Source organism: Callorhinchus milii, unplaced genomic scaffold (genome assembly GCF_018977255.1).
Source record: "Callorhinchus milii isolate IMCB2004 unplaced genomic scaffold, IMCB_Cmil_1.0 Scaffold21, whole genome shotgun sequence".
NCBI classification, from domain to species: domain Eukaryota; kingdom Metazoa; phylum Chordata; class Chondrichthyes; order Chimaeriformes; family Callorhinchidae; genus Callorhinchus; species Callorhinchus milii.
In genome coordinates, this window is record NW_024704762.1 from 7,571,403 (window position 1) to 7,584,529 (window position 13,127).

At 47.0% G+C, this 13,127-nt stretch overlaps 1 protein-coding gene across 2 annotated transcripts in view; it reads left to right on the forward strand.

The window, feature by feature from the left end:
• Positions 1–13,127, forward strand: part of LOC103181967 (insulin receptor) — a 77,664-nt gene that overhangs the window by 49,465 nt on the left and 15,072 nt on the right. For both annotated transcript variants that reach the window (XM_042342657.1, XM_042342656.1), the window contains exons 3-7: positions 2,153–2,474; positions 9,369–9,511; positions 10,585–10,729; positions 10,921–11,135; positions 12,869–12,995. In XM_042342657.1, coding sequence (XP_042198591.1) covers positions 2,153–2,474; positions 9,369–9,511; positions 10,585–10,729; positions 10,921–11,135; positions 12,869–12,995 — 952 coding nt within the window. The remainder of the gene's footprint in view (positions 1–2,152; positions 2,475–9,368; positions 9,512–10,584; positions 10,730–10,920; positions 11,136–12,868; positions 12,996–13,127) is intronic.

The following is a 13,127-nucleotide window of genomic DNA, read 5'->3' on the forward strand; positions in this document are numbered from 1 at the left end:
CCGGTCGGTCGTCTCCTCCCTGTTGCTCTGCCAGCGTGTCTCTGGTGAATGATTAATGAGCTTGTGGGGACGAAGCTTAGGCTTCGGGTTGGAGCTGTACCGTGCGGTATATAAAGTGCGGGGCATCGGAGCACGGAGCACCCCCAGGCATCATTACAGTTGTGACAAAGGCACACAGTTTCATGTCAGCCATCTCAAGCAATGACCCCCGCCATCCTCTCGAGTCACAGTCAAGGCGGGGTCCGAGTCAAACCGCAACGCTTATAACTTTGACGGAGATAGCTCGAGATTGCGTCGAGCTCTTTACAGAATAAGCGTGACTTTTATAGGGACATAAGAACAGGAGGAGGCTATTCAGCCCCTCAAGCCTGTTCCGCCATTCTATTGCATCATGGCTGATCTGTACTTCAACTCCAAATGTTTTATTGCTTATTATAGAATGGATGTATATCTTTACTGACATTCATCCTGAGATTTCTTAGCACTTTGGTTCATTCGGTAGCACTCTCGCCTCTGGACAGAAGAGTGGGTGTTCGAATAATAATAATCCCTGCATTTCATGTAGCTCCTTATCACGTCTTCTGGACCCTCAAAGCGCTTCACATTGTATGCTGTAAAGTGAATTGACTCTTATGTTTTGCGGACGAAACGCGGCAGCCAATTGCGCCCAAATCCCATGTCGGGGTCTTGAGCTCACAGTCTCGGCTGACATGGTATTGTTACAGGTGCACCTTAACTCTGGTCCTGTTTGGGTGGGCATTATTGATCCAGCAACACTATTGGAAAAGAGAAGGAAGTTTCTCCTGGTGTCCAAGCTACCAACCCCTCCGATAAATTGGTCTCGTGGCTGTTTGAAGGACCCAATTGAGAGAAAAATCGCTGTTGTGTCTGGCCACAAAAACAGTGCGCTTATAAAGTACTTGGATGTTTTGTGGTGGAAGCTTTTCTTTCTCTCTTCTCACAATGTGTGACCTGATGTGGCTGAAGTGGGTGGGTGGGTGGGTGGGGGGAGGGGAGAGCTGTAGTCCGCAGGGCATTGTGTTAATGCAGCAGCAACAGCAATTTGTATTTATCTAGCGCCTTCACACAGGATAGCATCCGTCTTATAGAGTACTGAGTATTGCAGAGAGTATTGTTGAAGTGCCTCTTATCTACTCCTGCGAGTGGGTGAGTGTTCTCAAGGTACAAAGGCTTTGTTCTGCTTTGATACTAGTATTTGGGCTGCTGCCTGATGATCCCCGCAGATAGGATCAGATATTGTGCAGCGGGCGGGCAGCGATGGAAGAGATCCAAGCCATAAGATAATCAAAATAATTCCAGTCATACTATAAAGCCGTGTGTTTTGCAACCCTGATTCCACAGCTCTTGCAGACAAAGCGGTCTTGTCAGCCTGCTCTCTCTGCATTAAAAGCCAATGTTTTCTGATTGTGTGTTTGAAATCAACTGAGGGGGTGTGGGGTGGGGGTGTGTGTGTGTATACGCTCGGAGATGGCCTCTTTCCCCCCCCAACGTCCGCCCTGCAGTATGTTGCCAGCAAGAATAGAATGCAGTCTGTACCCTGACGGAGTCTGCTGTCTCACTTTGCTTCAGTCCAAAGTGTAAGGCACTGCGCACGTCATTGCTGGTGTTATTGATGGGAAAGGAAGCTTGCAGTATGGTCACTAGGAGAGCAGTAATGGTCTGTGCTGAGCGACTGGTGGGGGAAGTGACACCTTCCTGCGAACACACACACACACACGTGTTTTGTTTGGTCTGAACCCTTTGATTTGCCACGTGCTCACTCTGCTCACATCTCTTTCTCTTACCTTGTCCCTGGCGGTGTGACCCGTTCACGGGTGTTAGCATACGACAGTCGTGATCCTCAGATCCCCTTGCTACAACAATTTCTTGCGTATTACAACAACAGCTTGCATTAGCGTCCCAGAGCGCTAGACAGCGGTGGAGCACGACCCCGAGCCGGGAGCGAGCGGGGGAGGTGACCGGAGACACGGTCAAATAGGAAGATCTTCAGGCACGACTTGTAGTTGATGTCAGCCGGGACAACTTGAGACGGCAATTAGCTTTTGAAACTTCGAGGGAGGATAGCAAGGGATGTTTTTCATTAATTAAAACATTTTTATTTTCTTCTTCCCCCCCCTCCCCCCACGCACAGTTTGCCCGTCAGAATGCCATCACAGAGCCTGTACCCCCAACGGCCGTTGCTGCCACGACGAGTGTCTGGGGAGCTGCTTGGAGCCTAGGAACGCCAGGAAGTGCGTGACATGCCGCCGTTATTACCACGAGGGAGAGTGCGTCCCAGACTGCCCGATGGGCACCTACCGCTTCGAGGGCTGGCGCTGCATCAGTTTCGCCTTCTGTCAGCAGCTGTACAGCGAGTGCAACCACTCCCGGGAGAGCGACTGCACTCAGTACGTCATACACAACGGGGAATGCATCCCCGACTGCCCTTCAGGATACATCGTCAACACCACCAGGTAAGCGCCCATATCAGTCTGTCCGCTCCCTCCGCTCGGCAGACACCAGCCTGCTTCAGGTACTCCCACACTTCCCGCCCCAACATTGGTGGTTGGGCATTCCAGCATCTCTGCAAATTGCACACAGCAATGTCCCACAAACAGTCATGGATTGAAGTGATCAATTTTATTATTTGTTTTTTCTTGAGGGATTATTATCAGACATATGGAGTAAGGAAACTTGCCCAAGGTTTTGCTCTGCCCTTCCCCCCAGGAATTGAACCAGGTCTCTCATGAGGCGAGTGCTCTAACCACTGAGTTATAGGTCTTTGTTGGCTAAGGTGGTATTCCTGGCGTCCCATGTCTGGGGCGTTCACTGAGGTTGGTCCCAATGGACAGAACCTTTTACTTTTTACACGGCATTAAGTCTCGCAGTTGCCTTAGGCACCAACCAATGTTTACTGCGGTATAATACACTGCACTCACTCCTCAATGCTGTTTTTTGAAATCACGCTGGAGGTTTCAAGTCAGTAGTGTGCAATAGGGCCCTTTTTCTATACTTTCTGTACTCTGTGTGCTTTTTACAGTGCCTTGGGACGTCCTCCCGACGTGAATGTTACTTTAATAATAACTCGGAGCCTTTCACAAATAGCAGTAGTCTGAAAGCGCTTTGCAGAATGGACGTGAAAGTAATTGTTTCTAGAGGCAAATACTGGTGCTACGCTGCATGAGTGATGCAGCGCAGAATGCCTAAAAAAAAGTTATTTCCAATGGCTCAGATTTCTCGATGGAAGAGTTAAAAGGGAGGTTAGAAAAAACTTTTTCCTATATGGAGGAGTTCGTTATGAGTGCTCAGTTATTTTGGCGATCGCCACTGTCAAAATAATGGCAACAAAACCCAGGAAAAGGTTGTTACCAACATCACCTGATATTGGGGCGTTTCTCCTGGATGAAGTTAGTGCCACAGGATGCGCAGCATTAAAACAACAACAACTACAAAATCACGTCGGGAGGACTTCCCAAGGCCCTGGACAGTCAAGGCTTTGCACCCGAGCTGGGGGTTGGGATGAAGAGAGATGGAGGGTAAGGGGGTTGGCTGTGGGGGTGGGAGGATGACTGAAGGCAAGGTCCAAGAGGAAGGTCTTGAGATGGGCCTTGAAGGAGGCAAGGGAGGGGGCAAGGGAAAGGGATTCCAGGATGGAGTTCCAGAGGGTGGGGGCAGAAAGACTGAAGGCCCGCCCGCCGATGGTGGAGCAGGGGGCATGGTCTTCATAGATCATCACGTGGGGAGAAAGGGAGAAGGATATTTAAGGAAAACAACAACAACAACAAAATTACATTCATAGAGAGCCTTTCACGTCGGGAGGACGTCCCAAGGTGCTTGGCAAAACCTTGGGCAAGTGCGTATGTATCTCTTCTCTCTCGCGCACACACACATACACGCCATATACAAACACACAGACACCCACACATGCGCACACAAAGGGGTGGCTGATGTAATCACCAAAACAATCGAGCATTGTGACCGAGAAGGAAGTTGTGTTGAGAACACAACTAGGAGAATTAATTGGTGGACAGCTCTCTGAGACTGACTGGCAGGTGAGTTGAAGAGCTGCAATGTGGGTTAGATCTCGATGCTGGTAATTGCTGATAAGTGTTTGAACAGTGCATTGTTCCGTAGTTTAATTAATATTGCAGTCGTTTTTTTTTCCTCTCATTGTATTGTTTGCATCCCTGAGGGTGATCTCGTACTTTGTCCTTTGTAATCTCTTGTTTTTCTGCGGCTTTAATCAGAGGAATATGAGAAAATCAAAAGCCAAGGTATCAAGTGGCTGTAAAGAGGGATTCTCTTGCAACTGGTGCCCCTTGGCAGCTCGTAGCATCATGCAAATCACACAATGCACAGTGTGAAACACTTATCAATAATTACCAGTGTTTAGATCTAATCCACTTTGCAGCTCTTTGCTCACCTTATTTTTGAGAGGGAGATGGGTGTAGATAAAGGATATGCAAGGGCAGGGGCTATATCATAGGTCATAATTGCCTTCAGTCCACAAGTAAGTGGAACCTGACAAGTGGAACCTTAATAGTAATAATAATAATCCTTGCATTTGTTACAAATCCACATCTCGACGAAACAAATGTGGGTTTGTATCAAATGCAAGCATTATTATTATTACTATTAAGGTTCCACTTGTCAGGTAAAGTGAAATGAAATCAGAAGTCGCTGGGAACACTCAGCAGGTCAGGCAGCATCTATGGAGAGAGGAAAGTGACAGTTCAGGTCAATGACCTTTCATCAGAACTGGGGGATGTTGGAAGTGAGCAGTTTATAAGGACCAACAGAGAAGGGGATGGGAAACATACAATAAAGTGAATTGACTGTATTTTGTGGGTGAAATGTTAGTTAGTGAGACATTCCAGTGAATTCCAGTCATAATGTTAATACATGTAACAAAACAATTGACCCCAAATAAAGTATAGTTCAATATTTTATCAGATTTCTTTAAAGATAGCTAATGGAGTGGAGATGGGTAGGGGAGGGTGTAAACCCAATTTTTTTAAAATTATAGCTTAAAAGATAATTTTTCTTGAATTTTTAAAAGAAATTCGCACATCAGCCGCGCAGCTTTTTGTCTCGCCCACAAAACACACAGTCAGTTCACTTTACAGTGTATCCTACGAAGAAGCGCCTTGAGATGTCTCGGAGATGCGACAAGGCGCTATATCACACACGAGGATTATTATTATTATCTTAGCTGCTCCTGACTGGTTTAGACATCACATGCTGTGCTTTACGTTTGACAAAATCTGATGCAAACCGGTTGCATTCATTTATTTCCCTCTCTCCCACCACCCCCACCCCCACCCTACCATGTGAGAGTCCTTGATAAACAGTGATGAGCTCATGTCTGTATCCTGTGGCAGACAATAGCTGTTGACAAATTGGTGTGCGACGTGAAGTGCTAAATGAAAGAGCTAGGCCCCTACGTGTGTGGCTGTCCATTACTCACTCCTAAACGGCAAATTAGTGCCGCGGCACAGAGATGAGGCTGTCAGCCCATCGCCAGGACCAAACAATAGCAGACTTTGTTCAGCAAAAAAAACCTCTCTTTGTGTGTTGTGCAGAAAAGGGGTGAAGGGTCTTCAGTGCAGATGATGCCATTGTGTTTTGCCACCAGGGAGGCCGGACTGGCTCTGTTTGAACTCTTTTTTTTGATTTTGAGTCCTGCTTCTAGTCCTTTGCACTTTACAAAACTTTGGGCCACTTTCCTTCAACCCTCTTTCCTCCATCGCCCCCCACTCAACCTCCTCCTCCACCCCACCACCGCATCAGCTTCCTTCCCCTTGAAGGTGATGACTTATGCTGGGTTCGGTTCCAAGGGCCACTCGGTCAGTCTCCAAAACTGTGTTGGGTTTCGAGAGATAAGGACCGTGAGTGTCAGCCAAGCTATTCACCTGACGGAGAGAGGGTGGGAGGGAGGGAGAGAGGGAGGGGGTCATTGCAAGTTGATCTGCCCTTTCCGAACATTAAGACAAAAGCAGTTTCCTCCAGATGTCACAGGACAGCGACGATCTGTGGGAATTTGAGCTGATTTTCTGCCTGCTCCTCATCACAATGATGTTAAATAGCTTCCTTCCCGGCTGTCCCAGTTGAGTTCAGCACAGACACATAAGAACATAAGAATTTGCTAGATGAAAGAAGACTCAAGGTCCATCCAGTTCACCTTCCACCTCCTGGCAGTCGCATGCACATGTCGTGTCCCAAATTATCTATTGTATCCCGAGTTATTTATTTCCTAACAGAATGACTTGAAATGGGTTAACACTTTACTCATTTGGCTGTGGATTCTAGGCATTAAATGCCTAGAGACTGACCAGAAGCACTGACTCGAGTGCAAGATGCTGGTATGACTGGCTGGGTGGCTCCCACTCTAGCTGGCTGCTGAGATGAGTACAGGCTAGCAGTCTGCTGTGACCCCAGTACTCATTGCCACAGCTCAGGTGGGTAGAGCACTGGGTTAGGCCTCCAGGTTCGGGCAGGTGGTCAGACCTGGCTGGAGAAAAGGGACCTGCTCACATCGCCCAAGCTTGAGGCCTGACTTGCGACAGCGTGAACAGGCAAAGTGTGAGTATCCTGGATTCCCTCGAGAAGGAAAGGGATAACATTGTTTGGTCCTTTACAGTTCTCCCTCCTGCTAGCTAGATCTATATTGGTTTTGAGTCATCTCAAATAATAATGGTGTGGGGGTTGGGGGGGGTTGGAGGGAGAAGGGTGACAGCTTGTTGGTCTGACTCATACCATACTGACAGGTATCATGTTCTGCTCTCCATGGTGAAGAGGAGATTTCTTGTGTGTGTGTTTTTGGGAGGAGGCGGGGAGAAGAAATTGCAATAACATATAGATCACGGGTTCCGCTCGTGTTTCGTGCTCTGTCACCTGAGCTGCGTTGGGGCAGCTGTGGAGTCTTGATTTAGGGGTAAATTCAGGCGTGTTTCCTGGTCTTTATTGCTATCTAGAGACCCTCGCTGAAGAGGAGTTGGGGGTGAGGTGGGGGGGGGGATTCTTGGGCACAAGCATTGGGCAAGGTAGCAGATGCCGTCCATCAATCTCTGCTCAGTACAAATTAGGAAAAGGAAGGATTTTTTTTAAATGCAGCCATTCATGGTGATGATAATCCTTACATTTGCTAAGGTCCCTTTTACTTCGGGAGGACGTCCCAAAGTGTTTCACAGGGGAGACACTGTCAACTTGGGTAAACTTACGTTAGTGAGTGAACGATAATTATAATCCTTGCTTTTGAAACAGAGCCTTATCACGTCTTCGAGACGTCTCAAAGCGCTTCACAGGATACACTGTCAAGTGAATTGACTGCATATTTTATGGATGAAACGATGACTAAACTAACATTTTCTTGCACTAATCCTTTGATTCTGTTCGGATTTCTACCCCTCCCTCCCTCGCTCCCTCCCTCCTCACCATGTTGACTTGAGCAGTGCTGCTCATTATTCACAAGGAGCAGCAGCACAAGCCAACAGTGTCTTAGTGACCCAGATGTTGGTCCTATTTCCGGATTCTGGGAGTCACCACTTCATCACAGCTTATCCCATCTGTGCCGAATTCATTCACTACAACCAATGAAGTATCCCTGGCGGAAATATCAAATCTAACACGTTCCAGAAAGTTTCAAAAGCATGTCTTTAACTCTTTCAAAAAAGTTCTTACCCTTAAGAGCAAAAGTACTCTGAGAAGTTTCATATACCAAATAATAATAATAATCCTTGCATTTGATATACTGCCTTGTCACTTCTTCGAGACGTCTCAAAGCGCTTCACAGAATATACTGCACATTGAATTGACTGTACAGTTTGTGGTTGAAATGCGGCAGCTAATTGCGCAGAGCTGTGGCTCACAAACAGTCGTGGATTGAGTGACCAAATTATTATTTATTTATTTCTTGAAGGGGTTATTACCCCTGAAAAGCAATCCGCCAATTGACCAACTACCGAGTCCCTACTTACTGCTCGTGTGTGGAGTGAGGAAACTGGCCTAAGGTTTCTCCCCGCCCGGGAATCGAACCCAGGTCCTCTCGCTTGCGAGAAGAGTGTTCTAACCAATATGCTGCAGGACTCCACATTAACAGGATTAGCCCATTAATCTGGTTCCAACGGTTTATTCAGGTTTTGGGTGCGTGTGGGAGGAGACAACCTTTTCGTGTGTGTGGGAAACCAGGAAGGTTCCAGGTTTATCTGCCTCATCTGCTCTGGTAGCTGGTGATCAACACCTGGAATGGGTTAACAGGAAGGGTGGTTGAGAGCAGGATGCTAAGGTTGTGGAGTCGAGTGACTAGGGTTATCTCCTTAATAACTGCTAGCAGTGGAATGGAGACGCTACTGTCAATCTCCTTACCACTGGAATGCATTGCTTTGTATTCGCAAAGGGCAATATAATCTTATTGCGTGAATGTCAGACAGGAGTCTGCACTGCTTAAGTCGTCTGATCTGTTGAGCAAGCTGGTTTGCAAGTTTACCAAAATAAATACTTGTCTGGTACACACCCTTTAAACCTGTCATTGATTTCCAGTTGACCTGGGCTTCTCTGACGGGAACAGCTTTGAGATGCCTTGTCTTCAAGAGGTCTCAAAGTGCTTCGCAGAATATACTATCAAGTAAATTGATTGTGTATTTTGTGGGCGAAACAATGAGTGCAAATGGCTCTGGAACTCTCTTCCTCTACCTTTATGAAGACAGAAGGTCTCAGTGCTTCATCAGCAGTTACTGTTGTGCAGTGACTGCTTTTGTTAACTAATGGGGTAACCTGTTTTGCACTCGGGAAAGTCCCACAAACAACCATGAACTGAATGTTGATTAATCTAGAGGATTACTGGCCAGGACACGGGGAGATACTCCCTTCTCCATTCTAAAAATGTCATGAGATCTTGGAATATCCACCTGAACAGTCAGACAGACGGGACCTTGGTTGAATGTCTCATTCGCAGATGTTCCATCTCGCACTGTGCTGCAGTGTCGCCCTAGTTTGTGAGTTCAAAGTCCCAATGTGGGTCTTGAACCGACAACCTTCTGCACCAGAAGTCAGACGTTGAGTGTCATCACACTGGCACCTAAACACCAACAGAACACAGTGATTAAACTGACAAGCAGCAGCCTGATATATCCGTCTGTACACACTTTTATTCCAAGAAAACGCTTATTCTTGTCAATTCCGTGCGCACTTTAACTTTACAGTCGGTTAATAATAATCCTTGCATTTGACGTAGCGCCTTAGACGTCTCAAAGGTTTCAGAGAATATACTGTAAAGTGAATTGATTGTATATTTTGTGGGTGAAATATGCAGTCAGTTGACGCTCATGGCCTGGGTCTGTTCAGTTCAGTGACCTTGTTTCTCTCCGCAGCCTCCTGTGTATGCCGTGCAGTGGGCTCTGCCCCAAGGTGTGTCCTGTGAACGTCAAGGCCATCGAGTCTGTGAAAGCCGCACAGGAACTGCGAGGCTGCACCGTCATCAAAGGCAGTCTGGTCATCAACATCCGCGGAGGAAGTGAGTGCAGCAGCCGCAACAACAACTTGCACTTAGCACTTATTTATCTCAGAGTGCTCGGTTAATGATCAGGAGAGATCCCGGGAAATTATAAGATATTGCCACTATATACTGAATCGTATTCCGATTTCAAGATCCTCACACTCGTGTACAAATGACTTCACGCCCTGGCACCTCCCTACCTCTCCGACCTGCTATCTCTCCCCCACTCCACTACCTGCTCAGCTCCGGCCTCCTGCTCATCCCTCGCCCCCTCCGCTCCGCCATCGGCAGCTGTGCTTTCAGCCACTATGCCTTGAAGCTTTGGAACTCTCTCCCTGAATCCCCTCACCTTTCCTTTTAGATCACGACTGAAGAACTTCCTCTTCGACCGTGTTTACAGTTACCTCCTCTCTCCTCCGGTTTAGGATCAGTCTCCGCCACTGTTAAGTGCTCCGAGACGCTGCCCCGTGTGAAGGGCGCTGTATAAATGCGAGTTGCTGTTGTTGTTGAATGTCAACTCTTCTGGGCCCCCAAATTTCTTCTGCTCTTAGCCTATTGTCTTAAAAGTTCAAACCCTGCAGTATTTTGGTTAAATTTGCCCAATTCACTCTTCATTTGGAGACTTAAGTTCTGGAGAAGAACTAAAGCTTCCACTTATGAATGTAATTGTTTAATGACCAAATTGGAAATATTAATGATCAATTGAGGTGGTTTTCTAGTCAACGAGCGCCCTCTGGTGTTGACTTGGTTAAGTACTTAATCCACAACTGTTTGTGGGACCTGTGGGACCACTGCTGTGTGCAATTGGCTGCCGCGTTTTGCCCACAAAAGATGCAGTCAATTCACTTTGCAGTATATCCTGTGAAGCGCTTTGAGACGTCTTGAAGGCGTGATAAGTCGCTCCATCAAATGCAAGGATTGTTCTAATTAAGTTTGGGCATTAGGGGTGGAAGAAGACTTATGAGAGCTGAGAATGCTGTGGGGCTGTGCTGTGGGCTGTACTAGTGCCACATAGTAGAGAGTGAGAGGGTGAGGCACTGGTTTAGCATCTTGTGCTCAGTCTGTAAGTTTCCGTGTTTGTTCCTCATCAGCCAACATCGCAGCGGAGCTGGAAGCCAACCTGGGCCTGATTGAAGTCATCACCGGGTATCTGAGGATCCGCAGATCCTATGCTCTGGTGTCTCTCAGTTTCTTCCGTAGCCTGACTCTGATTAAAGGCGATACACTGGAGCTTGGGTAAGTACAACAACAACCTGCACTTATATAGCGCCCTCCACGCAGGCTCGTGTCTCAGAATACAGTATATTCTGTAAAGCGCTTTGAGACGTCTCGACGGTGTGATGAGGCGCTATATCAAACACAAGGATTATTATTATTTTCTCAGGATTTTACTGTAAGGTGTAGTGACTGTGCTTGTTGTTTCCCAGGATGTATTCCTTCTACGTGCTGGACAATCAGAACCTGCAGCAGCTGTGGGATTGGAATAAACACAATCTGACCATCTCCCGGGGAAAGATGTTCTTCCATCACAACCCCAAGCTCTGCCTCACCGAGATCTTCAAGATGGAGACGATCACGGGCCTCAAGGGCCGGGAGGAAAAATCTGACATCGCCCTCAAAACCAACGGAGACCAAGCTTCCTGTAAGACTACCTTTCGCCCCGATTGATCTTGCATCATTGCCAAATGCAACCGATTTTTTTTAAAATCCATTTTAACAAAACCGCGAGCTTATAAATGGATGGTAAAGGTAAACTCGCACACGTTTGGTCTGTATAAGTCGTAGAATTGCCTAAGTTGCACATTCACCTCCCCTCCCCCCCCCAAGTCCCGCTCAATTTCTTATTAAATCCACTTAAATGCATATGCGATAGTCATATTAATCACTGCGTAACTCATATTAAATATTATGGTCCCAACTGATACGACTTATGTGAGTTTCCCTGTAATTGTCAGGTTGTGGCTCTGCTCTGCCAGTGTCGAAGATTTAGGAGGGATAGGGTTAAACGTGTAGCTGGCCTGAAATTGAGAAGTGTGCAGGAGAAATGTTTCAAAGGCTGAAAAGGATGCTCTGTGCCTTGCTCCCAATTACACCTAATGCAGGAATACACTGCAGAGTCTCAACACGTCAGTGTCTGTAACTGTGTTTGCACCTCGGATAAATCTGTGATAACATTAGCGTGCAAACAGCTCTGACCTTTCGGCTAAATCCTCTAAACCCTTCTCACCTGTCGGGTTTAACTTTCCCAACCCCCCCTCCCCTCCCCTCCTCCCGCCTCCCCGCGCACACACACGCCTGTCGCACTCCATTAAGCACCATCAGCATCTCTTCAAGAATGAAATCTGGCGGCTAGAGAAGAAAAATCACTTACACTTAGACCCTTGACTGCCTTTTACTTTGACGTTTCCTTTTCCACGTGCTGCACTTTGAGCAGGAAGGATAGGAAGAAGTGGAGTCCTGTAGCTCAGTGGTTAGAGCACTCGCCTCGCAAGGGAGAGACCTGGGTTCGATTCCCAGCAGGGCGAAATGTCGGGCAAATTTCCTTACTTCACACACCTCTGTTTAACTAGCAGTAGGTAGGCACCCGACTGTTAGTAGATTGGCGGATCTCTTTTCTGAGTGTATTAATTCCTTCAAAAAAATAATAATAATAATAAATTGGTCATTTCAATCCATGACTATGGCTATTCTGTGAAGCACTTTGAAGCGTCTCGAAGATTTGAAAATCTCAAATGCAAGGATTATTATTATAAGACGATTTAACATTGCCAAACAATGAGAGGGGCTTTGACGAGGGGGGTTTGATAAGCGAGTGGCCACAGGGCGAGAGTTTTGGGGAGCCTGGGGGAGTAGCAGCTGAAAGCTCTTGCCACAATGTGTAAAGGGGAGTCATTTAAAGAACATTTTATTCTGGGGAAAAGCGCATTATATTGTGAAAACCACAGGCTGTATATAAATAAATACATCCGAGTGTGTGACCTTGATCTCGCTCAAAACGCCGGGCATCAGCCCATGTCTGGGCAGAAATACAAACAGACAGTGCCTGCGTGTTGTCTGTGTTGTGTGTTACGAAACATAATAATTTGGTCTGTTTGTGGGACGCTGCTGTGCGCAATTGGCTGCTGTGTTTCGCCTACAAAACATACAGTCACTTTACAGTATATTCTGTGAAGCACGTTGGGATATCTCGAAGACGTGATAAGGTGCCATATCAAATGCAAAGATTATTATGTGTGTGTGTGTGTGGGGTGGGGGGGTGTGGAGGTGGACGATGGACTATTTTTTTTAATTGTCCCGACTGACGAATGGTCCTGACAAGAAGACACAGATCAAATATAACTCTTCTCTCTCTTTCTCTCTCTCTCCCACTCCCAGGTGAAAGCCAGCGCCTAAGCTTCGTCACCAATAAGACAGGGACGGATAAGATCATGTTAAAGTGGGAGCCGTACTGGCCCCAGGATTTCCGGGACCTGCTGGGCTTCATGGTTTTCTTCAGAGAAGCGTACGTTTATCCTGGCGCAGTGGTAGCGCTCTGTCTCACCTCTGGGTCAGGAGGTTGTGGGTTCAAGCTCCCCCCCATATTGGGACTTGGAATCACATCGTCTAAGCTGACGCTCCAATGCAGTGCTGGGGC